This window comes from Rissa tridactyla, chromosome 3 (assembly GCF_028500815.1).
Source record: "Rissa tridactyla isolate bRisTri1 chromosome 3, bRisTri1.patW.cur.20221130, whole genome shotgun sequence".
NCBI lineage: Eukaryota > Metazoa > Chordata > Aves > Charadriiformes > Laridae > Rissa > Rissa tridactyla.
In genome coordinates this window covers 127,487,191-127,513,998 of record NC_071468.1, presented here as the reverse complement: position 1 = coordinate 127,513,998, position 26,808 = coordinate 127,487,191, and the positions used below count along the sequence as shown (strand labels likewise).

General features: G+C 51.8%; 2 protein-coding genes across 3 annotated transcripts in view; one reads left to right on the top strand and one right to left on the bottom strand.

The window, feature by feature from the left end:
* Positions 1 to 23,909, top strand: part of IFT172 (intraflagellar transport 172) — a 39,387-nt gene extending 15,478 nt beyond the window's left edge. The window contains exons 15-47 of one of the 2 annotated variants that reach the window (XM_054196879.1): positions 1,026 to 1,193; positions 1,562 to 1,698; positions 2,541 to 2,648; positions 3,627 to 3,711; positions 4,043 to 4,135; positions 4,460 to 4,537; positions 4,943 to 5,191; positions 7,013 to 7,091; positions 7,500 to 7,620; positions 8,010 to 8,154; positions 8,229 to 8,318; positions 8,719 to 8,816; positions 9,686 to 9,821; positions 9,901 to 10,017; positions 10,623 to 10,765; positions 11,447 to 11,540; positions 11,794 to 11,858; positions 11,986 to 12,166; positions 12,700 to 12,809; positions 13,233 to 13,362; positions 13,978 to 14,076; positions 14,435 to 14,544; positions 15,041 to 15,104; positions 15,394 to 15,480; positions 17,714 to 17,830; positions 18,290 to 18,400; positions 18,955 to 19,074; positions 20,324 to 20,419; positions 21,089 to 21,148; positions 21,949 to 22,047; positions 22,429 to 22,582; positions 23,337 to 23,428; positions 23,689 to 23,909. In XM_054196879.1, coding sequence (XP_054052854.1) covers positions 1,026 to 1,193; positions 1,562 to 1,698; positions 2,541 to 2,648; positions 3,627 to 3,711; positions 4,043 to 4,135; positions 4,460 to 4,537; positions 4,943 to 5,191; positions 7,013 to 7,091; positions 7,500 to 7,620; positions 8,010 to 8,154; positions 8,229 to 8,318; positions 8,719 to 8,816; positions 9,686 to 9,821; positions 9,901 to 10,017; positions 10,623 to 10,765; positions 11,447 to 11,540; positions 11,794 to 11,858; positions 11,986 to 12,166; positions 12,700 to 12,809; positions 13,233 to 13,362; positions 13,978 to 14,076; positions 14,435 to 14,544; positions 15,041 to 15,104; positions 15,394 to 15,480; positions 17,714 to 17,830; positions 18,290 to 18,400; positions 18,955 to 19,074; positions 20,324 to 20,419; positions 21,089 to 21,148; positions 21,949 to 22,047; positions 22,429 to 22,582; positions 23,337 to 23,428; positions 23,689 to 23,778 — 3,726 coding nt within the window. In that variant the 3' untranslated portion in view covers positions 23,779 to 23,909. The remainder of the gene's footprint in view (positions 1 to 1,025; positions 1,194 to 1,561; positions 1,699 to 2,540; positions 2,649 to 3,626; positions 3,712 to 4,042; positions 4,136 to 4,459; positions 4,538 to 4,942; positions 5,192 to 7,012; positions 7,092 to 7,499; positions 7,621 to 8,009; positions 8,155 to 8,228; positions 8,319 to 8,718; positions 8,817 to 9,685; positions 9,822 to 9,900; positions 10,018 to 10,622; positions 10,766 to 11,446; positions 11,541 to 11,793; positions 11,859 to 11,985; positions 12,167 to 12,699; positions 12,810 to 13,232; positions 13,363 to 13,977; positions 14,077 to 14,434; positions 14,545 to 15,040; positions 15,105 to 15,393; positions 15,481 to 17,713; positions 17,831 to 18,289; positions 18,401 to 18,954; positions 19,075 to 20,323; positions 20,420 to 21,088; positions 21,149 to 21,948; positions 22,048 to 22,428; positions 22,583 to 23,336; positions 23,429 to 23,688) is intronic. The other variant, XM_054196878.1, reaches the window with a different exon arrangement.
* A 201-nt stretch (positions 23,910 to 24,110) lies between these two features.
* Positions 24,111 to 26,760, bottom strand: KRTCAP3 (keratinocyte associated protein 3). The gene is made up of 6 exons (XM_054196880.1): positions 26,542 to 26,760; positions 26,391 to 26,450; positions 25,579 to 25,779; positions 25,213 to 25,347; positions 24,745 to 24,829; positions 24,111 to 24,558 (listed from the first exon to the last, which is right to left on the bottom strand). Exons 1-5 carry the CDS (start codon positions 26,758 to 26,760, stop codon positions 24,755 to 24,757), a joined length of 690 nt encoding a protein of 229 aa, XP_054052855.1. The 3' UTR covers positions 24,111 to 24,558; positions 24,745 to 24,754.
* Positions 26,761 to 26,808: the final 48 nt, after the last annotated feature.

Here is a 26,808-nt window from a genome sequence, read left to right as displayed (position 1 = left end):
CAGAAAGGTACTAACAGTCATTGCAGCCTGCAGCAAGTGAAACAGGCTTCTATTTGTGACTTGTCCATTTCCACAAGGCCGTATATGTCCTATCATGTGAGAAGAGAGAACTTTCACAGCAACATATCTTTTTATATTTATTTCAGCAGTCTTGTTCAGTTTATATTTGGGTCCTGTAATTCACTGTCTCAGCAAGAGGCAGTGGCATCATCAAGATCACTGCTGCCTCTTCTGGCTCCTTTTCAGACAACTCAAGAGGCTACATAGCCAGCCCCTTCATTAGGCACTGCCACCAGCCTCAATCAGGCAGTACCACAATTCTCCTAAGCTATGTCTGTGCATATTTCTCCAGCCAGTTCGGTACAGACTGAAACAGGGACTTTATTGTTCTCTTTTGATTAGTATGTCATGAGATTAGCACAATTCCCTTGTCTCTGTCTCATCTTTGCTAGGTGAGGACAATTATGACGAGGCGCAGAGACAGCCTAGAACTTTTAAGTTACAAGGCATCATACACCTTTGTGTCAGGTTACACCTTCCAAATTGTCAGGTTTGTTTCAGGGCAGTGTATTTTACAAACAAGCACCCTCTCACCTTATTGGCAACAGTTCTTGCAATAGTATGTTGCCTAAGATGGACAATTCAGCCAGAACTGCAGAGGAAGGCCGTTCTTGGTCCCCCAGTTTGTTTGCATTAAGAGACCATTCTCCTGTTCCAGCTCTATAACTGAGAGGGAATTGAAGTACCCTCTCAGGGTGTATTCTGGTTTATGTATTTATCAAGGAGGCAGGATCTGAGCATGCTGCTTAAAATACTGCAGGGGTTAAAAAGGTCTTAAGTCTTGGATAGTAAGGCATATAAATAACAGTGTGGAGGTTTGGGCTATGTATTTTGGAAAAAGTTTGATTCCTGGTTGGTAATACCTGTTCACAAGATGCTTGCTCAGATGTTCCTACCATGTTCATGTGAGCTAACAGCCCAGCCATGAGCCCAGCTGAGCCTTTTTCTCCTCTTCCCCCCTCTAGTTGCAGCTCTATGACATTGAAAGCAGCACCAAGACTACCATTTTGAACTATTGCTCCTATGTGCAATGGGTCCCAGGCAGTGATGTGGTGGTGGCTCAGAACAGAAACAGCCTCTGCATTTGGTATAACATTGATGCTCCAGAGCGAGTCACCATGTTTCCTCTGAAGGTAAACCTCTTGAGACTTTGACCACCTCCAGCGGTTTCTGTTACTTGCTCACATGTTTGGAAATAGTCAGGCTAGTATTGCAAAAGGAAGACAGAAGGGAATTGCTAGTTTCTCTTGGACAAAATGTGAGCTCATCTTGTCAACTTTGTAGCAGGGATTTCTGGCAGAACATGGAGACAGTTAATACGGGAAGGAGCTGCTCAGTGGCTTTTTCCTTCCCTCTGGTAAGATAAGGATGATGTCTGCTCAGTGTCAGCTCATTCAGCAGAACTAAATCAGCAGAGCCGTCGCAGTGCTCTCCTCACATCCCTGCTACCCCACATGCTTTTGGAAAACATGGGAGTGTTGACAGCTGGTACTCTTTCCAGGGGGATATTGTAGACTTGGAACGGAATGATGGAAAGACTGAAGTGATAGTGTCTGAAGGGGTGAACACTGTGTCCTACACCCTGGACGAAGGCCTCATAGAGTTTGGAACTGCCATTGATGATGGTGATTATCACAGGTAAGTGCCAGGTACCCCACATGGTGATGGCAGGTAGCCCACTTCACGTAGCAGACATCTGAGAGTCATCAATCCATGAACTACAGCAGCACAGCTTTCCACACAGAGTTGAAGTTTAGTCTCAGAGCATGAAGTTGATGCCAGGTCTGGCTATAATGCGCAGCAGAGTCCTTCAAGAGTGAATATTCAGCTTTTTCATCCTCACAGCTTTGTGGTTTCAACTCTGTGGCACAAAAGACTGGCCAGTCTGGTCCCATTGACACGGACAGGAGTTCACTGAAGGCAGTTTTCACTTAAATGTAGTGACTAAGTGTGTCTTCTGTAGTAACCGGGTGTGAAGTGGTGGTACTCAAGCGCTTTTGCTGCTACCCCTCCAGGGATGGTGACAGTGTCATGGAAACATTCAGGAGCTGTGCAGGGTGAAAACTGACTGACTGAAGCAGTCATGGTAGCCACCTGAATATGACTGACATGGTTATAGGGCTTTAAAATCGACCAGGGAAGAAAATTTCACATGTTCATAGCACTGATACCACTTGAAAGACTTCTTTGCAGCAGGGAGTTACTTCAGACACGCTTTGGACTTCTCCCACGCTGCTACAGCCTTCTGGTGACCATACGCCTCTAAGTACCTTAGCCCAGATAGGGATCGCTTTGATCACTGATTTTTTTCCCTGATGCGTTAAGCCTTACGTTATACAGTCCTCTTCAGAACTGGTCACACACAGCTTGCTTTGTTTTCAGTGCAACTCTTGTTAGGAAGCTCCTGCCTCAGCCTAGGACTTTTCTCAGAGAGCTCTTCTGTTCTGTTATTGAAAGTCTGCAAATCTCTCTGTCTTAAGGGCTACTGCATTTTTGGAGACACTGGAAATGTCCACAGAGACGGAAGCCATGTGGAAGACCCTAAGCAGACTGGCTTTGGAAGCTAGACAGCTGCACATTGCAGAGAGGTAGAGGAAGAAGCTATAACATATTTCTGTCTTAAACACTCCCTCTGCTGAATCCCTCACAGAAACCCTTTTTACGGTCTCACTAAAGATGTGATTTTTTGTGTGGCCTAGAATATTCACTGCATTGGAGAATTAAGTGTTCTCTATTCCAGACAATGACTTTGCCCTTTCATCCTAGACAGTAATGCTAGAACTGGGGACAGGAAGACATCACTCTGTAGCACAAATTTTTGCTGATGACACCCCAAAGCAGTGTATAGCAAGGCTTCGGGGAGCTGACAGACATGGACAAGCTCAGTGCATCTCTGAAGTATGGGGAAATGAAGCATGAGGTTGCCCTGAGAAGCTGTGGATGCCCCATCCCTTGAAGTTTTCAAGGCCAGATTGGACAGGGCTTTGAGCCTGGAGAAGAAAAGGCTCTGGGGAGACCTTAGGGCCCCTTCCCAGTCCCTAAAGGGGCTCCAGGAAAGCTGGGGAGGGATGTTTGATCAGGGACGGCAGCGATAGAAGGAGGGATAATAGTTTTAAACTGAAAGAGGGCAGGTTTAGGTTAGATATTATGAAGAAATTCTTTACTCTGAGGGTGATGAGGCACTGGCCCAGGTTGCCCAGAGAAGTTGTGAATGCCCCATCCCTGGAGGTGTCAAGGCCAGGTTGGATAGGGCTTGGAGCAACGTGGTCTAGCGGGAGGTGTCCCTGCCCGTAGGAGGGGGTTTGGAACTGGAGGATCTTTAAGGTCCCTTCCAACCCAAAGCATTCTGTTATTCTATGATTCTGTGAGCACTGGTCATGTCCATGGCTTCTCCCATGGAGTAGGGCTAGAGGGCGTGTCTTGGCAAAATTCTTCTCTTGAAGCAGGGCTAGCCCACCTCTCCAGCTTGCAGAGCTCGGTCTGCTGCCCAGGTTCTGATTTTCTTTTCATGGACCAAAAGTGGGCAACAAAACCCAGTTATTGACTAACTGTTTTGCTCTTTCCAGGTGCTTTGCAGCTCTGGGCAACATGGCCAAGGCTCGATTTCTGCATGAAACCAATACCATTGCTGACCAGGCAGCTCAAGAGCACGTGAGTCAAACTTTTTCTACTGTGCAGGGCAGCTGCTTTTCTGTAAACACTTGCATAGACATTGTCTTCTGTGCCCATGCTCACCATTATCCTGCTAGAGACCAGGACCTGGTCATGTAGAAACTGCTGACAAAATCCTTCATCCACGCTTGCCAGGTCCCTCTTCTGGCTAGCCATTTCACATTGCTCCTGTCTTGTCACTTCTGTGTTTCTCATCTGTCTTCAGTTTCTGTAATGACACAGAGCCCACCTGCAATCACCTCCCTTGTACCACTCCAGAGCCTGTTCTTTCACTCAACAAAGTGATCGAGCTAACTGATGTTGTCTGCAGGGTGGGGATGGTACAGACCATTATCTGGTGCGTGCCCGCTTGGCCATGCTAGACAAGAACTACAAGCTGGCAGAGATGATCTTCCTGGAACAAGTGAGTAAAGGAGCCAGGAGCAGAAAAGGTCTCACTTATTTCTGAGCAGGGCATTTTCTGTCCTGGTGTGAAAGAGAAAAGGAAGAGGTTGCTTATTCCTGGGAGTAGAGTTTTTGCCATGAAATAGGAGATATTTCTTGTTCCAAGGTGTAGGATTGCCCTGAGGTGCATGAAGAGGGTAAGGGAGGATGTATATCTGTGTAAAGGGGACGGTACACTTTTTCAAGTGTTTTCTGCACATCTAACCCTGTCCACTGTGAGACCTTAATGGCAGCATGTCTGCTAAACTGAGCCTTCAGGTTGACACTTTGCTCTCTGACACAGAATGCCACAGAGGAGGCGATGGACATGTACCAGGAGCTGCACATGTGGGATGAATGCATTGTGGTTGCTGAGGCCAAGGTACAGAATATAGCTGCACTGGGTGGTGGGCTGGGCTTGCTTGGTAAGTTGTCTGGTTGGGAGTACATTCAAGGTGTGGGTTCTTTTCACCTGCTCTATCAGAACATCACTTCTGCTTGGAGGGGCTCCAAGGAGAAGGGAAGGTTGCAGTGATGTAAGTATGGACCTGGGTGAATAGTGGGGGAGAAAAGCTACTGAAATTGGTTTAGGAGTGTCTAGGGCTTCGGAAAAGAATAGATGATGCGTGGTACACAAGACTGGCATTGTGGTTTCTGCTAACTGCAGTTGCTTAGTTTAACTGGGCAGCAAGGAGCATGGTGCCATGAGCTAGTTGTTCAGAGCCTGCAGGATGAGTAGGACAACATCTTGCCTTGCCCCGTCAACCAATGCTGCATTTCTCAACAGGGACACCCGATGCTAGATAAGTTGCGTCGGGGTTACTACCAGTGGCTGCTGGATACCCAGCAGGAAGAGAAGGCTGGGGAGGTCCAAGAAGGACAGGGCGACTACCTGGCAGCCATCAGCTTATACCTGCGGGCAGGGCTGCCAGCCAAAGCAGCACGGCTGGCCATGGGCAGGGATGAGCTCCTGACCAACGGGGATGTCATCAATAGGGTCTCCACAGCACTGATCAGAGGGGAACTGTATGAACAGGTGAGTGGACCAGCCCCCTGGAATTTCTTCTTAGTGGCACCAAAGCTCTTACCCTGTCCTCTGCATCTGTGAAATGCAGGGGGACTGAGCTGGAAAGCAGCAGATGTAATTCTGTATCGATAAATTTGCAGTTAACGTTTGGGAGGAAATCATAACTGCATCCATTATACATAAGTGGGGTCTAGAATTGCTGTTATTAGTCAGGAAAAAGATTGGCAACATGTCTCTGAAACATCAGCTGAGTTCAGTAACAGTCAAGGAGGCCCTTGGAAAGATAGCAACCAACAGGAAAGGAGTTGTGAATCAAACAGAAAGCTTGATATCGCTGTGAAAATGTACAGTGCTTCCTCATAGTAGAATAAAAAATGATGGTACAGCTTTCATATAAGGATAGTCTAAATGGAAAATCTAAGGAAGAAAAACAAAGGAGGTTATGAAGACAATCTGTGGAACCGTTAATATCATAGAGAAAGGAAGTGATTATTCTCTGTGTCTAATAACACAAAAAATTGGTAACTAATTATTATTAGGTTTTAAAACAAAAAGATGTTTTTTACATAGCACATAATCATGTGCTGAGTCTGACCAGTGTACAACTTGGTATCCTGGCCAACAGTGGCCTCTTGCAGATGTTTAAGAAAGGAATATAAAGAACAGGGCAGGCAAATACAGGGTGATACTTCCCCTAGTGGATATTCGTGTTTTACAGCAGTTTGCAGACTATAGCGTACCTGAACAGTTTTATTTTTATGTTTAAGAGCTCCTGATAGATTTTACTTCCGTGAGCTTGTCAAATTGCTGTTTGAACCATCTGTACTTTTTGATATACAATATTGGCTATGAGTTGTCCCATTCAGTTATGTGTGTGAAAAAACTCCACGTCTTTTTGATGGCCTACTTTATGTGCCCTGCTTAAGGTACATTTCTCCGGTCTCATTTTACCTTCAGCATTTCCTGACCATTTCATTTTGACCCAGGAGAGTTCTGTGATTTTTCCAAACTTGTCACCTTTTCTTAAGCCTTCAGTTGAAAGCGTAACTGTGGAACTTATTGCTGCCAGATGCTTTGTTACCAAAAAGTATAAAGTACAAAAGTGATTAGAGAAATCATGGAGGTAGAGTCTGTCAGAAGCCTTTAAGTATGATGATATGAGGGCATCATGACACAAACTCGGGAAGCTTCTACAATGCAGATGGTCAGAGATGGATAGATATAACAGAGGAAAGGCTGGTGTATACTTGATCTGTTCTTGCAGTCTTTCTCCAGACTTGTGCTTTCATCACCATTCAGATACAGAAGGGAATGAATCTTTGGTCTGCTGGGATGGCCTTTCTTCTATTATGTTCTAAATTCTACAAGCTTTGAGCCTCATCCCACCCTGTTGGCTGCCACCCTTTCCTACAGGGAAAGAACTTTCTGATGCAAGAGGCTGAGATTCCCCCTTTGCTACTCATGCCCAGAGCTCCTGTATGAGCATCTGCATAGCAGAGCTCCTAGGGGCTGTAGTCGTAGAAAAGGCTGTTGCTGTACCAGACACTGTGCGAAGAAGAGAGGTTGTCTCAAAAACTCATCCTGTTAGAAGATGATGCCCCAGAAAAACACTTGGGATATGTGGATCGGCAGAGAGGACAATGGTCTCGGCATATGCAGTCTTTCGTAGAAGTTACCTTTATCCCCATGCTCTTGGTTAGTGGGGAAGGCATAGCTGATGGAGAAGTCTGTGTGGTAGGACTGACAAGCTCTGTACATGGGGCTGGTAGGGTACATGATGGTGTGGGGAAGTAGTGGCTCTGGAAACTGGCAGCTTTTATTTGTCATTAGGCTGGAGACCTGTTTGAGAAAGTTGGGAACCCACGGAAGGCTCTGGAGTGCTATTGCAAGGGCAATGCCTTCCTGAAAGGTATTGTGCTAAATATGTTCCTCCCCGCATCCATGCCCAGAAGGAGCCTGGGTGCTCTGGCCTGGTGGCAATGGCAACATGAGCTATTGCCCTGGAGCCCAGAGATGCCTAGATGCTCTGAAGCTTCCATGTATCATCTCATTCAACGTATGTATTTTCACATAGTTGTACCTGCACACATAGTCCTAGAACAGCATCCTGTTCCCAAGGCCTTGATCATGCTGGTTGCACCAGCATGGATTTGGTCCAGCTCTCCAGGGGTCCAGATTGTTGGGTAGCCCATGGGAGCTGGAATGGATCAGTCAGTCACCATTCCCCTCCCTCTGTGCCCCATCCAAGGCCCTTGTTCTCCTCGCAGTTCTGGCTCCTTGCTGGATTCTCTGTAACAGCTATCATGTCCCCTTACAGCAGTGGAACTGGCTCGCCTGGCGTTTCCCGCAGAAGTTGTGAAGCTGGAGGAGGCCTGGGGAGACCATCTGGTACAGCAGAAACAGCTGGATGCTGCTATTAACCACTATATTGAAGCCAGGTAGAGGCAGGTGATGGCTATATAACCTGCAGTATAACTGGGCAAGCTCTGAAGTTGTTATGGTTTGCTTAAATCAGCAGGGGGTTTGCCTGAGTAAGCCCCTTTGACCCCACTTTGCCAGTGCCACTGGTGCTTATGTGCAGTCTCTGCTGGCCCCAACTGTGGATGCCTTCCTGCATCTCTCCCAAGGTCTTCCAGCCCTGACTACTCTTCCCTGCTGTCCTAGCTTTTCGTTCTTTCCCCTTAGCTTTGCCAGGTATTCAGATCCCTTTTTCTGCTCTAACCCAGGAAGAAGTATCAAGCAGCAGACCACTTTGCTCTCCCTGCCTTAGCTCAGCTGGAGGAGATGGCTGCTGGCTGGCTATAAAGAGTTATGTTTTTGATGCTAGGTGCTCAATTAAGGCCATTGAGGCAGCCTTGGGAGCCCGGCAATGGAAGAAGGCCATCTACATTTTGGACTTGCAGGACAAACAGACAGCAGCCAAATATTATCTCAAGATTGCCCAGCACTATGCAGCTTTACAGGAGTATCAGGTGAGGCCACAGAGGACCATCATTGCTGCTCTTTGTGTCCCTTGTAACTGCTGAGTATGGTCATTTCCCTGCAGGTTGCAGAGGAGCTGTACATCAAAGGAGACCGGACCAAGGATGCCATTGACATGTACACACAGGCTGGGCTCTGGGAACAGGCTCACAAGGTAGAGTCGGGAGCCAAAGCTTCTGGGGACCTCACCCTGCTTGGTGAAATGTCTTTCATCAGAAGGTGGCAGTGCCTTGTACAGCAACACCTGATCAACAAGCACTCTTCCCAAAGGATGCACGTGGGGGCATCCAGAAGTAGTCCCTGGTATTCATATGCTGTCTGTGCCCAGCCCTGTGTGGGTGCGCCTGTGACACAAAGAGCACTCTCCAAGGGGGTTGGTCCTGTGTGCTTTGACCACAGTGACAAATGGCTACCCATTCTCTGCAGATCATATGGCATATACACCTGGTTGTAATGGGAAGGAGGACGGGTTCCCCCTTTTCTTTCACTACCACGTATCAAGAAATTGCTGTGCAGCGTGCTGTAGTTTCTCCCACGTGTGTTCCTTTTGGCAGCTGGCAGTCAAGTGTATGAGTCAGGAAGATGTGTCGGTGCTCTATGTGACCCAGGCCCAAGAGATGGAGAAGCAGGGCAAGTACAAAGAAGCAGAGAGGTGAGCATCTTCCTTGGTACTAGTCCAAGACTGAGTTCTGAAAACAGGGCTGCAGTGAGGAGGAGCCCTTTCCGGGTGGGTGAGTAGAGTTTGAGACTAGGGTTTGGGAAGGTCAGAGGTACGCTGTCCACATGTGGAGACTTAGAGCTGATATTTCAGAGTTCATAGGAAGAGAAGTCACTGACTATTAATGTATCTTTGTCCACCAGAACAGAAAGGAGGTCCAGGTTGGGTGCAAGTGTCTCATGGAGTAGAGGAAATATGTCAAGGCTTTTCCCCACTGCAGAGCGCTACATCTGATCTGTCATGGTCAGCTGAGGATAAGATATGGAAAGTGGAGTGTTTCCCATCCAGGTTACTAATGTCAGTTCTAGATTAATAACAACACAATAGCGTTAGTGGGTACATGAACAAACACAGCTGTGTATCTGATGCCATGGTGCTTGATCTCAAGGATGCCCGGTACGTGAAAGGGGGCATTACAGCTGGTGAGGTCACATTTGGTTTAATCTTTCTGCTGGCCTGTATGAGTAAGTTGAGCTGACATTGTCATGTTACCATCCCAACAGGACAGACAGCCTCAGGTTGGAGGCCAAGATGAGAACAGGTCACAGAAGCCCAGAGGCTCCCTCTAAGTCACAGCTTAGGTTGACAATTGAGGATGGAGGGAATAACTTTGCCCTACTGCAGCTGATGGTGGCATAACAGAAGGGCTCTATCTAAGCAGTGTTCAGCCTTGCATGCCACACCACCAGTCATGCCTTTTGACAGTGTGCCCAGGACCTGGCTCCAGGAGGGCAGGATGCAGAGAGGCTGCAGGGACTGCTCGTGTCCTTGGCTGAACCGTTTGAATGTGCTTGTGTTCCCAGGCTGTATATCACTGTGAATGAACCTGATTTGGCCATCACCATGTACAAGAAGTGTAAGATGTATGATGAGATGGTTTGCCTAGTGGCCAAGTATCACAAGGACTTACTCAGCGATACCCACCTGCACCTGGGCAAGGTGAGTGCATCTCATGGCAGGGGATCAACTGGGCCAAGCAGAGACAAGAGCGTCACTAACTCATGGCCTCTAATTGCAGGAGCTGGAGGCAGAGGGGCGATTACAGGAGGCCGAGTACCACTACCTGGAAGCTAAGGACTGGAAGGCCACAGTAAACATGTACAGAGTGAATGACATGTGGGAGGAAGCTTACAGGGTATTAATCACTTCACAGCTATCCCACTGTGCAGGGGTCAGGCTTTGACTGCAGGATCCTGGTAGGAACTGCTCTGTCTCTGTTCACTGCAAAATTTGAAGACTTGGCATACACTACCTAGCTTCAGCATGTGGCACAGCACTGGAGGCCCTTGCGCCTTCTGCTCTGCAGCATCGCACCCCAAAAGCAGGGCTTGGCCCCTGGCCACTGTGCAGCACTGCCTTCCTGCAGGCACTGGTCTGCTCCTAACCACTGCACCGCATTGTACCGCAGAGGTGTTGCTCTGCCCATAGCCACCCTGTCACAGCCCCCCCCGGCACTGCTCCCCTCCAGTGGGGACACAGACTGCCAGGGGTCACTTCTGCTGACCTAACATCAGTGTGAACCAAGCTGAGGAAGCAGCAGCCTCTTCTTTGCTTTGCTGTATAAACCTTTGTCTCATTCTCCCCGGTCCAGTGGTGGCTACAGAAGGGTTCCTCAGGAGAGAACAGTTGGTTTTGGTGCTCCCTCATGACAACAGGGATCATGTGAGAGGGAGTCCTGGCTCAGCCTGCGGAAGACGAAATGGATGAATCGGGCTCTTCCCCTTTCTTTGCTCTGAATAGGTGGCCAAGGCACACGGAGGAGCAAACTCCTATAAGCACGTGGCTTATATGTGGGCAAAGAGCCTGGGTGGAGAGGCAGCTGTGAAACTCCTCAGTAAATTTGGACTTCTGGAGATGGCCATTGACCATGCAGCAGACAGCGGGTAAGGAGGTCCATCAGCGCAGTACTTCTCTCCCATCTGCCTGACCTAAGAAAAAAGGGGTGACTCAAGATAACCGTATGCAGATGATAGCTGCAGGTGCAGGATATGGCATGTCTTCCCACCCCACCTGTACTTCTTCACACAGGCGTTGCTCTTCCTTGACACATCATGTCCACCTGTTAGCCTCTCTAATGTCAAGTCAGAGCTGGGCAGGCAAAAGGAGTTTGCCCTTTAGCCTCAGCAGGGGGGCCTTGTGAGAGCCTCTGAACACGGGAGGAGGTATTCCTCATGTCACCATAAGTAACTGCCTGCCAGAAGAGTTTTGGCCCCACTCTGCACCTGGCTAGCCATCCGACTGCACTGCCATTCCCTGCTGCTCTCCCCCAGCTCTCCCACATCGCCAGGCTCGGGGGAGTCTTGTGATGTCCCCTTAGGGTTGAACTAAGGGCCTCTGGCACTAATGACGAGTGTGAAGGAGTTGAATTTCCTTAGTGGGGACTCTGAAAGTTCCTGTTCTCTGGTCAGGAGCACGAGTGGGCAGTGCCCATTCACTTGGCACCCTCTGTGTTCCCCTCTCTCTTCTCACAGTGTCTCGTGCTGTAACTGATGTCATGCGCTTGATGAAGGCATGACCTCACAGAACATAGTCCTGCTCTCACCCCGTTTTCTCTTTTGTTGCAGGGTCTTTGAATTTGCTTTTGAACTGGCTCGCCTCTCCATGAAGCAGAAGATGCCAGAGATCCACTTAAAGTATGCCATGTTCCTAGAAGATGAGGTAATTTTACCCCCTGGAACAGGTGAGAGTTCCCTGGTTGCTCAGGTCATTGAATAGTTGTCCTTAAGGGTTGCTGCAGCAGGGCCTTTAATGGCTGTGGTCACTGTTCACCCACAAAGCTCCATGATTACCGCCTCCAGCTTCCACACAAATCTTTGTTTCATAAATCTCTCTGCCTCATAGTCAGTAGAGGAGGTCATGCAATGGTATCAGGGCAGGAAGGCATGCAAGCAAATTCCTTCCTCTCTCCTAGGGCAAATTTGAAGAGGCTGAAGCAGAATTTATTAAAGCTGGGAAACCCAAGGAGGCAGTGCTGATGTATGTATCCTTCCCTGTCCTGGCCTGCTGCATCTCCTCTCCCTACCTGATGCCAGCCTGGTTGCTTCCCCAGCACTGGTCTGCTCCTTGCTGTCCTTCTTATTACATCATATGTTGATTCCCCTAGGTTCGTGCATAATCAGAACTGGGATGCTGCACAGCGGGTGGCTGAGGCTCATGACCCAGACAGCGTGGCTGATGTGCTTGTGGGACAGGCACGTTTTGCCTTTGAGCAGAGAGAGTTCCAGAAAGCAGAGGCCTTCCTCCTGCGAGCACAGAGACCTGAGCTGGCAATAAAGTACTACAAGGTGAGTGTAGTCTGCAACAATATCATTGTCTTCCTCACTGGACAAGAACCCAGTTTGGATGGAGGAGGAGTGAAATCCATCTCCCAGCCCTCCCTGTCAGCAGCTAAAGAGAAACCATTTACTCAGGTGGTTCCTAGTAGAACTGCTATTAGAAGATTGAACCAGTAGAGATTTCACAGCATAGCTGAGCTCTCTTACAGCTCTGGGAGAAGTATCGTGCCAGAAGGCTATGAGCGGTCCTCAGGGGTAGCAGGAGGGGACGCATTTGGAGACTGTAAGTGTCCATTCCACAGAGGTAGCTAGAATGGATAAACACTTTCCGCCGAGGTAGCCTGGGTGAATGGATAGACATAGGTGCTATTTTGGGGGAGGAAAGAATTGGATGGTGCTGCTGTGGTTGTGTCTTCCAGTGGGTCCTGTGATGACATGAGAGGCAAGATGCCATGAGAGGCTAGATGTGTTGTGTGATGCCAGGAGCGTGGGGGATCCTGGTCAACTGGTGAAAATTTTTCCTCCCTTTTGGGCTTGTGCAGGAGGCTGGGATGTGGAGTGAGGCCCTGCGGATCTGCAAGGAATACGTGCCTAGTCGGCTAGAAGAGTTACAGGAGGAGTGTGGCAGGGAGGCTGCCAAGAAGGGCACCAGGTAAGGAATGCTGTGGTCAGGCTGCAGGGAACAGACGGGTAGCTTTTCCCCTAGAGCATTGTGCGGACTGATGCCTTACAGAGATAGCCTGACCCTGGACTTCTTCCTACATAGATTTCCTAACATCCTTCCTCCCTGCTCTGGGAGACTCCAGGCTGCTTCTTGCCATACAAGGTCTCCCAGATGTCTTCTCGCCACTTACAGATCTCCCAGGTCTCCTGTACCACCAGTGCATCTCCCCAGGGTCCTTTATCAGCTCTCCCCTCAGCACTGGCTGTGTGCATTCCCTGTTACACGCACAGCCCCCTTTGAGGTCCCAGCTTACCTCTGCTGTGCACCTCCCTGCCCATGCCCTACACACTGTCTACAGGATCTCTGTGGCAGCATCCCAGTCTTGCTCACAGCCTGCATTCCTCCCTGCAGAGGAACAGAAGGGCTGCTGGAGCAGGCACGGGAGTGGGAGCAGGCTGGGGAATATGCCAGAGCAGTGGACTGCTATCTGAAGGTGCGGGATCCCAGCAACAGCGTCCTGATGGAGAAGTGTTTGCTGAAGGTACAGTCAGGAGGCTATGATTCCCTTCATCTGTTCTGTGGTCTAGGAGCTCTCCCACAACCTGCAGAGCATCCCAGAGATAACCTCAATCACTGCAGGGCAAGAGAGAATCTGCAGACTCCAGTGACCACAGGGTCTGAAAGCCTTCACGGCCATTCTCTTGAGCCATGATGGGCTGTGTGCTTATCCTGCATTGCACTGACATCCTTGCTGTGACACCACTTCCAGGAGCATGACAGTGTCTTTGTGCCCATACCTCCGTGCATGGAAGAGCTGGACTGTATGAGTTAGACCTTGCCTAGATGAGCACCCTTTCTTCTTCTTGTGGTCCATGTCCACCAGCCTTTGGGTTGTGTTCTTGTTCATACTTTTCACTTGTACCTGTGCCCTTGTACCAGTTTCAGCAACAATTATGTCCTTGTCTGATCTTCTCCCATGTGTGAAAGTAGCTGGGCTTTGCTTCTCTGAATTGCTCAAGTGTGCTGTCATTTCTTCTCTTACCTATAGTTCAAATGCTCATGACTCTCAGTCTTTTAGCTAGGACTGAGCTCTTCCTAGCTTCATCCCTCTCTCAAAGAACTCATCACTTGTGCTGCTGATAATTTCTCTTCACAGGCTGCTGAGTTGGCCATTAAATTCTTGGGTCAGTCACAGAGCATGGAGGTGACGCGGACTGTGGCTCCTCAGCTGGTGGCCATGAAGAAATACAGTGCGGTAAGGGCTGGCTTCTGCCCCCAGACTACTGAAGAAGCGGTGACATAGGAAGGGAGAGCTCTATCCAAGGGAAGGAGGCCAAATCACATCCTGAGGTGATGGGTGGGTGGCCCTATCCAGAGTTAGGCAGCACAGAGTCCTCAAGGAGGAGGAAGGAGGGGAAGGGATAAGATCCTGGAATAGAGTGAGAGAGCCAGGCCTTGGGAGGAGGCAGGAAGCAGAGAAGGGGAGTTATCTTTTGGGAAGAGACTTTCTGTCATTGCTATGTGCTGGTCATTTCCCACAGCATCAACTGCAGCCTGGGCTGCAGGGTGCCTTTGGGTTTTCATCTCCCATGGAACTGTCTCTGACCCTGCAGGCAGCTGAACTCTACCTCAACTTGGACCTCATCCAAGAAGCTATCGATGCCTTCATTGAAGGGGAGGAATGGAGCAAAGCCAAGCGCGTCGCTAAGGAGTTGGACCCCAGGTATGCCCTGAACGTCTCAAATTCTACTCTTTCTGCTCCCTCTCCCACCCCCAGGTGATTCCTTGTCCTGGCCTGGTGCCCCCAGGTTCCCTGGATTCTCCCCACAGTGGCCTTCCCAGGCTCAATAGGGCACATACTCCAGCTGCCCTTCCCAAGCCATTTTCCGTCCTGACACCTTTCTGTTGCCACACATCCCATGGAAATTGTTATCCCCTTTTACCCCATCCCTATTTCCCCTTCCCTTGTCATAATCCTGTACATGCACTTCCTTCTGAAAGTCCTGTGATGCCATATGCTCCTCACACATTACATTGCAAAGTCTAGATGTCTAGACCCTTTCTTTCCCCTTCCACCTATGCTCCCAGCTGGCACGAGAAAGACATGGCACAGCTGTAGGTCCTCTTTTTCCCAAAGTAGACAAAGTTGAATCCAGTCTCTGCACTGACGCAAGACACTATTAGTCTTGCTGCCTATTAAGATTCTTTCTGCCCAGCAGGTCAGAGGAGTATGTGGACCAGCGTTACAAGGAGTATTTAAAGAACCAAGGAAAGGTAGATTCGGTACGTATTTGGGGTGTCTCACAGGCTAGGGAGTGATGTCAGGATCTGTGTCCATCCTTGGGGCCTTTCTCATGGGGCTTTTGCCTGAGTATGCCCACAGGCGAGGAGTCTGTATGTGCCTGTGAGTCATGGTTTCTGCACACCAGATGGGTCTCACTGGCTCTGTGCTTCCATGCCGTCGAGGGGGAGGGACTGTGTGTATGCAAGACCTGGGTGGGCTGATGGCCTGCCTTGATGCTGGTAGGAAACCTTGCCTGCACAGTGAATTTATGGTTGTTTCCATCCCCAGCTGGTGGGAATAGATGTCATGGCCGCTTTGGATATGTACGCAGAGCAGGAGCAATGGGAGAAGTGCCTAGAGGTTGCGGCTAAGCAGGTGAGTGCCTGTGTGAGCCCCCAGGAGACAGACATGGGTCCTGGCTGGCTGAAGCAGGATCAGCAGGAACGAGTGGGAAGGACAAAGCAGTCGTTCCTGGGGGGAGCACGGGGGTCACTGCAGCAGCTCAAAAAACACCTCCTCACTGTCCCCATGTTGCCCAATCAGGCCTAGTAGGCCTAGCATTAGAACCCAGAAGCATATTGGGTTTAAATTTTGTGATTAATGGAGCATTGGGAAAAGCTAAGTGAGTTGTTTGGGCTGGAAGTAATTGGTACCCTGGAAGCAAAGAGATTTGTAAAAGAAAGCTGCCTTTCTACATGTTCTGTAGAGGCCTGGTGTTGGTAGAAATTAGACATCCTTGGTCTCTTCTCCCGAGGAACAGGCAATTGGACAAGAGGAGACAGCCTCAAGTTGCACCAGGGGATGTTTAGACTGGATATTAGGAAAAATTTTTATGCTAAAAGGGTTATTAAGCATTGCAACAGGCTGCCCAGGGACGTGGTTGAGGCACCATCCCTGGAGGTATTTAAAAGATGGGTAGATGTAGTGCTTAGAGATACGGTTTAGTGATGGTTTTTGTCTGTGTTAGGTTGATGATTGGACTCAACGATCTGAAAGGTCCCTTCCAACCTAGGTGATTCTATGATTCTATGAAAGCAAATTTTACATATTTTAGTTTTTATTGACCAAAAACTAACAAAACTACCTCAGCAGAGTAATAAAAATGGAGAAAAGCAAAATGAGACTTTTACAGTGCTATTCCAATGCAGTAACAGGAGGAGAAAACTCTAGATTACCAGGATCCACTTCAAGCATCTGTTTGTATTCGATGGTTATTGATTGGTTATTGGTTATTGATTCAATAGTTATTGATAAAGGAGCTAAACTAAGAGCGGGTGCTGATTCTTCGAAGTGAGGTGTTACTTCAGATTAAGTAACAGGGCAGCCCCTGGCAATGGAGTCTGCAGTTAGTGGAGTCATCACAGACAGTCACTTGGGCAAACACTGGTAACTCGGACAAGCACTGGTATTGTGTTGTGCTGTATTTTTATAACTAGGTTTCTAATGCAGTAACCAGTAACCTGAGTTTGGGCTCTACTACAGTAAACTTGATTTATTTTTGACTCGGGCTTCTCTGGTGATACAAATGGTCTTTGCTGTAGTAGCTGTTATCTTGGAGACTTCTCTGCTGATGTTCTAATTATCAGGGGATACCACTGTTGATCTTCTTCCATAAAGAATAACTTCATGCTCAATTTAATGGTAAGGGCTTAATCAGTTTTATTGTGAGCACACAGTGCTACCGCATTCAGTCCAAGAAGATGTTAGTCTGTTTATGCCTCTAAAAGAGCGTTAGCACAACCTTGCTCCAGGTTGTGCACAACCTTGCACTGACCAGTGCAGAATTTCATGACTTTTGACTCACCTGTTCTACGTTGATTGTACAGGAAAAAAGTTACATTTATCAAAAGAGGTCATGTACCAGACTAAGTCTTTATCCCAAACTGTCCTGCCCCTCGTGTTTCACCAGCATCCACATCTGGGTGTTCAAATTGTAGGCATATCACTGAGGCGCTGGTCTCTCTTGTGCTTAATAAACTTGTTTCCATTGCTCAGTTTTGACAGGATTGCACATTTTGCACCATGTTCTTCATCTCATTAGTGGATTTAAGCCTGGGTGAAGTGGGTCTTTGCTTAGTTGAATTTCTGTAAGGCCTATGACACTCAGTCCTTAGCAAAGTGTTTATGGGATCAGCATGTGTGTAAGCCAACACTCCAAGGAGGCCTCCAGTCCCAGAGACCTGACAGCATTTGAGTAACGGACTAGAGCAGCCTTGCAAATTACAAATATCTTCAGTCCACAAAGTGTTTTGATCCATTCTTTCATTAGACAAAGGGCCAGTTTACAATTGGTACCTGAGGTGCCACATTGTGGAGATACTGCATCCTTTAGGTATTTGGCAGTATTCCTTTGGCAAGTTCTGCAATTTGGCAAAATTCCTTTGAAAAACAGCTTTATTTGCATGTGTGAAGGATCAGCACAGTACCAGCTAGCCAGGACTAGAGGTGTCCAGTGAGGTCCAGATGCAGTCTGTCTCGGATTAGCTGGTCTCGCCCTTTGGGACTCAGGTGTATGGGTGTGTGTCCATGCATCTGAAACTGTCCCTACTGAGTGACAAATGTTCAGGTCATGAATCTCATGCTGCTGCTTTCTGTGTGCCTTCTCCAGAACTATAAAGTCTTACACAAGTATGTAGCTCTGTATGCAACCCACCTCATCCGGGAAGGAAGCTGGGACAAAGCCCTGAGCCTGTATGTCCACCATGGAGCACCTGCCAACCCACAGGTAATGAAGACAGCGTGACATCCCAGTGGGAATTGCCAGAGTGTGCTATGACCTACATGAGTCAGGCTTCCCGTCCAGAACTGGGACTGCCAGGGGTTCAGCACGTCCAAGGCCCTTCAGCCCTACTGTGCATTCTTCCAGAGGCTCCTCAGCTAGAGGACTAAAGGCAACCTCCTTCCAGAGGGAAGGAGCAGGGGGAAGCTGAGTATTCGTGTTTGTTTTGAACACCTTAACCACCAGAACCATGTTTGTCTCTCTGAGAGCACTGGCTGCAGGAGGCGTTCTTCCTCATTTCCCTGCCGTGTCCTGCAGCAGCCCTTGCCGCGAGCAGCAGGTCTGCTCCAGGAGCCTTCGTGCAGAGCAGCCATTCCCTTGGACTGTGCTTGACAGCAGGAGAGCTCCAGACTTCTGCTGGCTCCCTATCTGTCTCCCTGCAGATTCCTCTCCTTTTTGTTGCAGAATTTCAACATTTACAAGCGTCTCTTTGTGGAGATGGTGAATGCGGCCGGCATGAATTGTGCCGAGGCCTACTCCAGCTGGGCTGACCTGCGCGAGGTTCTCTTCCATCTGGTGAGTGTGGACCATGGCTACCAACTGCCTGTCAGACTCCAACACCCTGCTGGCTCCTAGCAGGGGAGAAAGAAGAACCAGACTCTAGCCAGGTGACATGGGAAGTATTTGTAGAACACAAGCGGAGGGGAAATGAGGAAATGTCCACAATGTGGACAATAGAACAACAGGATCCTGTGAAGTGGACGGGCAAGAGAAGTCAGGGAAGATGACCCTGCACTCGAGGCCAAATCATAGAAGTGGGTCTGGACACTGGTACTTGCAGAGCTCACTGTGTCCTTGCTACATGGGAGCCTCGCACAACATGCTGCTTTTCATCCTACACCTATATTCAGCAGCCTGGGTGGGCAAGCACAGAACTATGGACCCTAGGAAATGAGAGTCCTCCCCATCTCCACATCTGTAGAACCAGAGCACCCAAGGCCCAGCCCGTCTTCAGTCCCCAGAGGTGCCTAGATATTTCAGATCCTTCTCTCCCACAGCTTTTCCCTGAACTCAAGTGGATGAAGAGTGCCCAGTGCTCTCAAGTTCTCATTTACTCTCCTTTTCTTCAGTGTGAAAACTTAGTAAAGTCAAGCGAGGCAAACACTCCAGCACATGAAGAGTTTGAAACGATGCTGCTGATCTCTCACTACTATGCCACCCGCTCCGCTGCTCAGGGCGTGAAGCAACTGGTAAGGTTTTTGAAGTTCCTTTGCCAGGTCACCACCCTGAGTGCAGAGCCCTGTGGGGACGTGCAGGTTCAGGGCTATCCATAGTTCACTATTCCACTTCATGGATCACTTGCACATCATGGATGCATGAGAATGGGACTATAGTGATCTGTGAGCCCACCACTATCAGGTGGAACTGGAGATAGTCTTCTCTGGCTCCTTATAGTGGGACCTGCCCCCAGCCACTGGGACTGAGATGTAAAGCAGTGGGAAGCTGATCCATATGCTTGGCATGACTTGTGAGAGCAGAGGCACCAGCAGAAATGTAGGGATCACAGAAAAATCTGGTCTTCCCAGGAGAGGCATTGCTTCCTCTTAAGCTGTCCTGGGCCATGAGAGCTGCTGGGCTTCACGCATGGTCTGGAGAGCAGATTGGCATTGCACAGGGCTTTGGGAGCTCATGGGCCTTGGTGCTTGCCATCACACAGGGCTTTGGCAGATACTGGACCTGTGTGTTGGGCCTTCTATGGGGCTTCCCCATGGCTGCACGTGTAGATACTGGGGGCCCACAGACTTGTCAGAAAGAGCCAAGTCTGATGTCTTGGAAACCTGTACAGACCCACACAGTTTTGAAATGTTGAGGTGTTGGGTAGTCTGTCTGGGGCCATGAAGAAGGGGTGGTCTTCCCAGTTCTGGTGTGAAGAGACCCTATCTGGCAAGCAGAAAACTGAAATCTCCCTTCAATTCTTCACCCCTGCTCTAAAATTCTTACATGACTGAATACAAGAAAAAACTTACTGTGACTTTGGCTGAGCACCGGAACAGGTTTCTTGGAGAGGGTGGAGAGTTTCCGTCCCTTGAGATACTCAAAACCTGACCAGACACGTTCACGAACAACCTGCTGTAGCTTACTCTGCTTTGAATGGGGTGGGGGAGGATGGACTAGGCAATCACCAGAGCTCCCTTCCAAGCTCAACTGTTTGGTGACTCAAATGGTGGGATTTTGAGTGTGGCTTCTAGTTAAAAAAAAAAAAACCCGCAAGGTTTATAAAGCAGAAGAACTTCATCTTCTGGTGACAGTCTTCCTGTGTGTTCACATAGTGAGGGTACTTACAGTCAGGACTGAAGTTTTTAACCTTTGTTGCATGTCAGAAATATGTGGGTGCAGTGTCCCTGCCATGAGTGCGGGGCAGGATGATCTCATGAGACCCCTTCAGACCTGATTTTTCTGAACTGATTGTTGTGGCTTTACTGTCCCCTGTGGCTGCAGGACACTGTGGCTGCCAAGTTGTCCATTTCCTTACTGCGCCACACTGAGCTCCTGCCTGCAGACAAGGCTTTCTATGAAGCTGGGATAGCTGCCAAGGTAAGAGCTATCTGCCACCAGAGCAGCTAAGGAAGTGGAGGACCCTGGGCTCAGGGATTCTCAACTTTATCTTCCCCTATCGTCCCCTAGCTGCACTGGTAGACCAGTAGCCAGACACTGGCATTGGAGGCCTTTCCTCAAACAGCTTGCTAGCCTCTGTACTTTGTCATGGAACAGCAGTAGGTGTGGGAGGGCAGACCTGAACTAGCAAGGGGGACATGAACCGCAGACCCAGGGGTAGACTGGGGGCCACATTGTATTTCATGGCTCTGTTAGTGTAGATTCAGGACTCCTAACTGATCTGCCTTGCTCTGGGTCACCTACGTGTTACCTTACTCCTGAGGCTATAGGCTCTGCCAGCCCATAGCAATGCCACATGGAAGGCAGAGCAGCATGTTCTCACTGTCTGATGCTGCCTGTACAATAATGCCCAACTCAGTCCTGTAGGACAGCCTGTGGCCAGTGGGCTGGTTATCCCAGTGGTCACCTGTGAAGCAGTCTCCGGGATGGTGAGCTGGGATGTGCACTCTCCTTCTGCATTACCCATGCTGCAAGCAAGATGTAGTGGCACAAACAGAACCACGTGCTTTCTAGCCATCGCTCAGGCAGGACAGTTGTGTCTGTGCAGATAAGCTGTCTGGTCTTACCTGGGGTTTCTCTCTCTACTAGGCAGTCAGCTGGGAGAACATGGCATTCATCTTCCTGAACCGCTTCCTGGACCTCTCAGATGTGCGTATAGTCTGATGGAGGGAGGGCTATTGTACTGAAAATGACAAGGGGCTGTAGGGCCAAAACAGGCCTCAGCCTGGCCACAGGACTCCTGAGGTCTGAACGTGGCAGCACGCAGTTGAGCTCGTGCTGATGGAGGACACTGCTGGGTGTACCTGTGTGTAACACTAGCTGTGGAGGCACTTGCCACACAGAGCACCTGAGCAGCTCTGGCTGTGTCACCATGCGTGTGCCACCATGCGTGTGCCAATGCCACCACGCATGCGGGCTGCAGCAAAGAGCAAGTTGGCCTAACAGTTCAGGCCTGTGGTCTTCATGGCTGCAAGTGCCATTACAGTTTTCATGATGATCTGAGTTGTTCCAAGGGAAGGAAAATTTCCTGAGGGGTGGAGGGCATGGCCCAGTGCTTTAGCCACTGTGATACAAGACTCAGGCACACCCCCCTGCCAGTCATCGCCTTCCTTGACTACCAGGTTGGTCACCAGACAACACCAAAGCCCAGGAAGCTGACAGACATTTCTGCACTAGTCTTCCAAGTGCTGTCACCAGCTGCTGGGGAAAAAAGCTCCCCATTTCATTTTTCCCTTCTCTGAGGCCACCTGACAAGTTTTAATTCAGTGTTTCAGGGGCACACATCCTCTGACACTGCAGAGGATGACCATAAATGCCACGTCCCAGGAGGGCCCAGTCACCCCAGCGCTATTAAAGAGGGGCATCAGTAATGGCATCCTCACAATGTAGATTATGCTCTCAACTCCAAGGAGGGGTTGCCTAGTGCTCCACCACTTTTCCTTCCTCAGGCCATTGAAGAAGGGAACCTGGATTCTCTGGACCACTCTGATTTCCAGAACACAGACATTCCCTTTGAAGTGCCACTTCCAGCCCAACAGCACGTCCCTGTGAGTGTCATCTGCCGTCTCCAGCTCCCATGACCAGTGATGCTGCTTCAGGGCCCTCTCTGACCAAGGACTGGGGCAAGGGTGGGACAGCAGGTGCTAGAGGAGATGGAAATGTGCACAGCATTGCCCCCTGCACACAGCCCCAGCACACACAGGCACATACACACATTCTTTCTCATGTTCTCCTCCCAATATACACGTGTGTTTCTGCACACATGCAAACAATCCCCCACCCCCAGATATGTGCACACGCACGTGTGTGCACATCCTGTGTGCACACGCATGTCCTGCCCCCTCCGTGTACGCCCTCGCACTGTGGAGCAGCAGCTGGGCAGGATCACAGGTGCCGTGTCAGGAGGTGCCCTGTCCTCTGCCCTGCAGGAGGAGAAGCGGGAGGAGGTCAGGGACTGGGTGCTCACCATGTCCATGGACCAGCGGCTGGAGCAGGTGCTGCCACAGGACGAGCGGGACACATACGAAGCCTCACTGGTGGCAGCAAATACCGGGGTGCGCTCCCTGCCCTGCGTGCTCACAGGTACGCTCCAGGCAGCTCACACATGGTGCCAGATGGGGAGTGGGAATACATTGCAAAGGGGGATCTGGGAGGGAATTCAGGCTCTGCTGAAAGAGGAGCAGGGAGACTGGCTGGCTGCGGGACCAGTTCTGCTGGAGGAGATAGAAGGGTCCATTTTCTACTGTGAGGGTGACTGAGCACTGGAACAAGTTGCACAGACGTTGGGGCATCTCTGTACTTGGAAACAGCCGAAAGCTGTCTGGACACAGTCCTGGGCAACTGGCTGTGGCCCTGCTTGAGCTGGGGCAGGGTTGGGGGTGGACTGGACCATATAGACTCCAGAGGTCCCTTCTAACCTCCACCATACTGTTTCTACCATTCTGTGACTATGATTAACAGACTGCCTGGGCAGCACTGACATGTGCACTCGCAGTGCCTGGCCCTGCTTTGCCCCGCTTTACAAAATCTGTTCTGGCAAGTGCTAACCGCGCCCCCCCCCCCAGGTTTCAGACAGCAGGGGATTGCGCTGCAGGACTCAAAAGAGTGGGTTGGAGAAGGGGGAGCTGGCATAGGCCACCAGCAGCAGGGCTCCGTCTCCAAAGATCAGGGGCAGGATGCACGCATTTCACGTCGCTGGGTGCCCTCGCCAGAGACACAGGCCTCCATTTTCCTTTGATCCTACCACTGCAGGCACCCCCTTCCTCAATCTGTCTCTAGAAGCCAGGGGTCTGCTGTGGGTCTTGGCTTGTTTCTGAGGGTGTCACTGTGTGACCAGGGTACCCTGTGCTGAGGAACAAGATAGAGTTCAAGCGGCCAGGCCGAGAAACCAACAAGGACACATGGAACAAGTTCCTGATGGCTGTCAAGGTGAGCCAGGCACCCCGTGGGGCAGGGAGATGGGCTGGGAGGGGTGTGCAACCCCTCACGCTGACAATAAAACATTGTCCTGTGGGGTGGAGATGGGGAACTGGGGTGGTTTTAGGGGAACCTGGGCAGGGGTTACCCTCGCTCGTGGAGCCGGGGCAGGCCCAGCCCTGGCTGTGCAGCTCTGTCTGCCCCAGGGATATCCTTGGCAGGGAGAGATGGCACTGCCCCTGGCCACTGCCAAGGCCTCTTTCGTTCTGCAGACGTCCCACAGCCCTGCGTGCCAGGATGTGCTCAAGTTCCTCAGCCAGTGGTGTGGGGGACTCCCGAGCACTAGCTTCTCTTTCCAGTGAGCTGGACCATGGCAGCTCTCGGGCCTGTCCTGCAACACCCTCCACTTTCACCCCCAGTAAACATGTTTCTCAACCCTGCTGTGCTCCTCTTTGTCAAGGGATGCGAGTCCAGGAACACGTGTAGCTCCCAGCGCACAGGGTGATAACCCTGCACACGTGTCTGCTGGCCCTGCTGGGTGACTGTCACACTGCAACCATGCGTTTGTCTACATCCCTGGTCCTGGTGGGGCGAGCATGGAGATGGGCTTACACACCAGCTGCGCCATCGTTCCATCACTGGGCCCATCTCCCAGCTGGCATCCACCCGGGGGAGCCACTTACAGCAGCCAGTGTGAAAATTAAAAGTTTATTTACCCAGAGAAACAACACAGGCTCCCAACAAAGGGGTTGTTCGCCTTCCCCTCTTTGGCCGGCTGGCCCTGCAGCAGGCCCACCAGCACCAGGACAGCCCTGGCTGTTGCCAGGCCCCAGCACCTCCGCCTGCTCCCATCACCACACGTAAAACACCAATGGAGCCTTCGGTGTCCCAGCAAGGGCCTTGGGGGAGGACGGGAGGGTGTCTGGGGCCCATGGCGCCTGCTGGGCTAAGGCTGCCTGGTGACCCCTGGCAGCTCGTGTCTGGAATCTGCGGGGTTTGTCCCAGGAGGGGTGGTGGGTCTGGGGGGGAGGAAGATGCACCCCTTCCCCCTGCAGCCCACCCTCCCCACGCCTGCCTCTGGGGCAGGAGCACAGTGCAGCTGAAACGTCACCTGGCTGATGGCAGCCCTCCTGCAGCACCACCTGGAGTGAAAGAGGACTCGTGAGAGCAGGACCACGCTGCAGGGCCAGGCACACGCCAACACCCATGTCCAGTACTTGCGTTTGGAAAGAGGCGTTTCAGGGAGCTGGTGTGGGCAGGGGCGCTCTTGCCAGCAGAGCCTGCCCCCGCTCGCCCCCTGCCAGGCACAGCCCACGCACAGCACTCACCTCTCCAGCTCTAGGCACGAGTCTCAGCCAGGAGTTGCTGCATCTCACGCGGTGGACCCTCCTTCACTGTACTCAGCCCGGCCAGCTACAGAGAGAAAAATGGAGGTGGAGGGTCCCAGTGATGTATGAAGGGCTGGGCCAGGTGGGGGGGTGGGGGTGGCACTCGCTCAGGGCAGCCAGGACAGACCAGCTTGGCTATCAGTGGGATGAAGAGGAGGGTCCCTCTGCAACTCCCCAAGGTGAAGGGGTGCCAGTCTGTCACCAAGGCTAGACAGAAGATGTTCAAACTTGTCATTCCCCCCCCCCGCCATCACCTTCCCCTTGCACACATTCCCCCCCTCCCCTTGCTGCACAGCCTGCTTGTACAGGAAGGATGACCGAGCAGCACCCAGCACCTTCAAAAGGCAGCAAAAAGGCAGCAATGGTGGGGCAGAGGCAGGGAGCCCAGTCCGGGCCAATGGGACATACCTGCTCTTTGCTGTAGCCGCGTGCGCAGGGCCCAATGCCCCGGAAGATCAGGGCCACCAAACAGCACCTGCCAGACAGCACAGCTTCTGCGGCTGCCAGCAGCATGGCAGGGAACCAGAGCGCCAGGGCCGTGTCCTGCAGGGCAGAGGGTTGCAGGTCCCTCAGGGAGCCAGGTCCATGGCACCCAGCCTGCCTGCAGGCGGCTGAGCAGGGGCTGCGCAAGCAGCAGGGGAAGGAGAGAACGAAGGGAACGGGGGGGAGAGGGAGAGGGGCAGAGAGAGGGTGGGCGAGAGAGAGTGAGAAAAAGGAAAAAGAGAGGAAGCAGAGACAAAAAGAGGAAGAGCGGGAGGGGCCCTGCAGACTCACGTAGATGCGTGTGGTGTTGAAAGGACAGTCGTTGGTCGCTATGGCTGCACGGGCATCATCAGGCAGCGCGGAGCTGTCACAGCCCCTGACAAGGTGCATGCCCCGGCTGTGAACGGTGAGGGCGATGGCCAGCGCCAGGCCCACACTGCACGCTGTGGACAGGAGGCAGTTCAACAGGGACATGCTCAGCAGGGTCCAATGCTGCGGGCAGCAAGAACACGTGAGAGCTGGGGGAAACACCAGGGGCTGGCACTGCAGGGGGCCAGGCACACCGCACTGCCGCACGCCAGCTCCGCAGGGTAACCCCGCAGACATTGGCACCAAGTGAGCACATGCGGTCTCCTGCCCCTTCCAGCACGGCTCAGCCCCGCACTTGGATGGGGCTTTTGCACCCTTCGCATCCCTTGCCCCCCCCATGAGCCCAGAGCCACCGGAGAGCGCCATCCATCCCACCGGCTCCTGCACCCGGGAAGCCCCAGCCCGGGCCCAGCTCTGCCGAGAGCCGAGGCCCCACCAGCAGCTCTGCCTGAAGCAGGCCCACCCTGTGCGACCACAGGGAGATGCCTGACCCCGGACGCAGCTTCGCCCACGGGCACGGTGCCCGGTGCCCAGGCTGCTGCCCACCCGCCCTCCCTCCTTCCCAGCGGGGCTTATCCGGGGCGAGAGGCGAGAGGCGACACCCGCAGCCCGCGCGAGGCCCAGGCGGAAGGAGCCTCCGGGGACAAGGTCCAGGGGAGCGGCGGCGGGCGGGGGCTGGGCGGCGGCGAGGCCCCCGTCCCGCTCCGCTGCTGTCCCCCCGGCCCCGCACTCACCAGCGCTGCCCGGGACAGGTTGTGCGACACCAGGATGGCCACGATGCCCGCGGCGATGCTCTGCGGGGAGAGACCCGCGCTCAGCCCGCGCCCGGGGCCGGGCCGGCGCCCCCCTCCCGCTGCCCGGCCCCCGGCGCGGCCCAGCTCTCACCAGCAGCCCGGAGCCCACCGACACCACGTTGGCCGCCGCGTACTCGGGGGTGACGGCGCGGCTGGCGCCGGCCACGTGCCGCAGGACCGAGCCATGGACGATGCCGCCCAGCACCAGGCTGCCGTGGCCCAGCACGATCAGCCCCAGCCCGCCCCGCATCAGCCGCCGCGGCTCCGCCAGCGCCCCCGGCGCCCACCGCCCCCCGCGCCCGCCCGCCATGGCTGCCGCCGCCGCCGCCCCACGGCACCGCCCCGGGGCCGGGCAGCC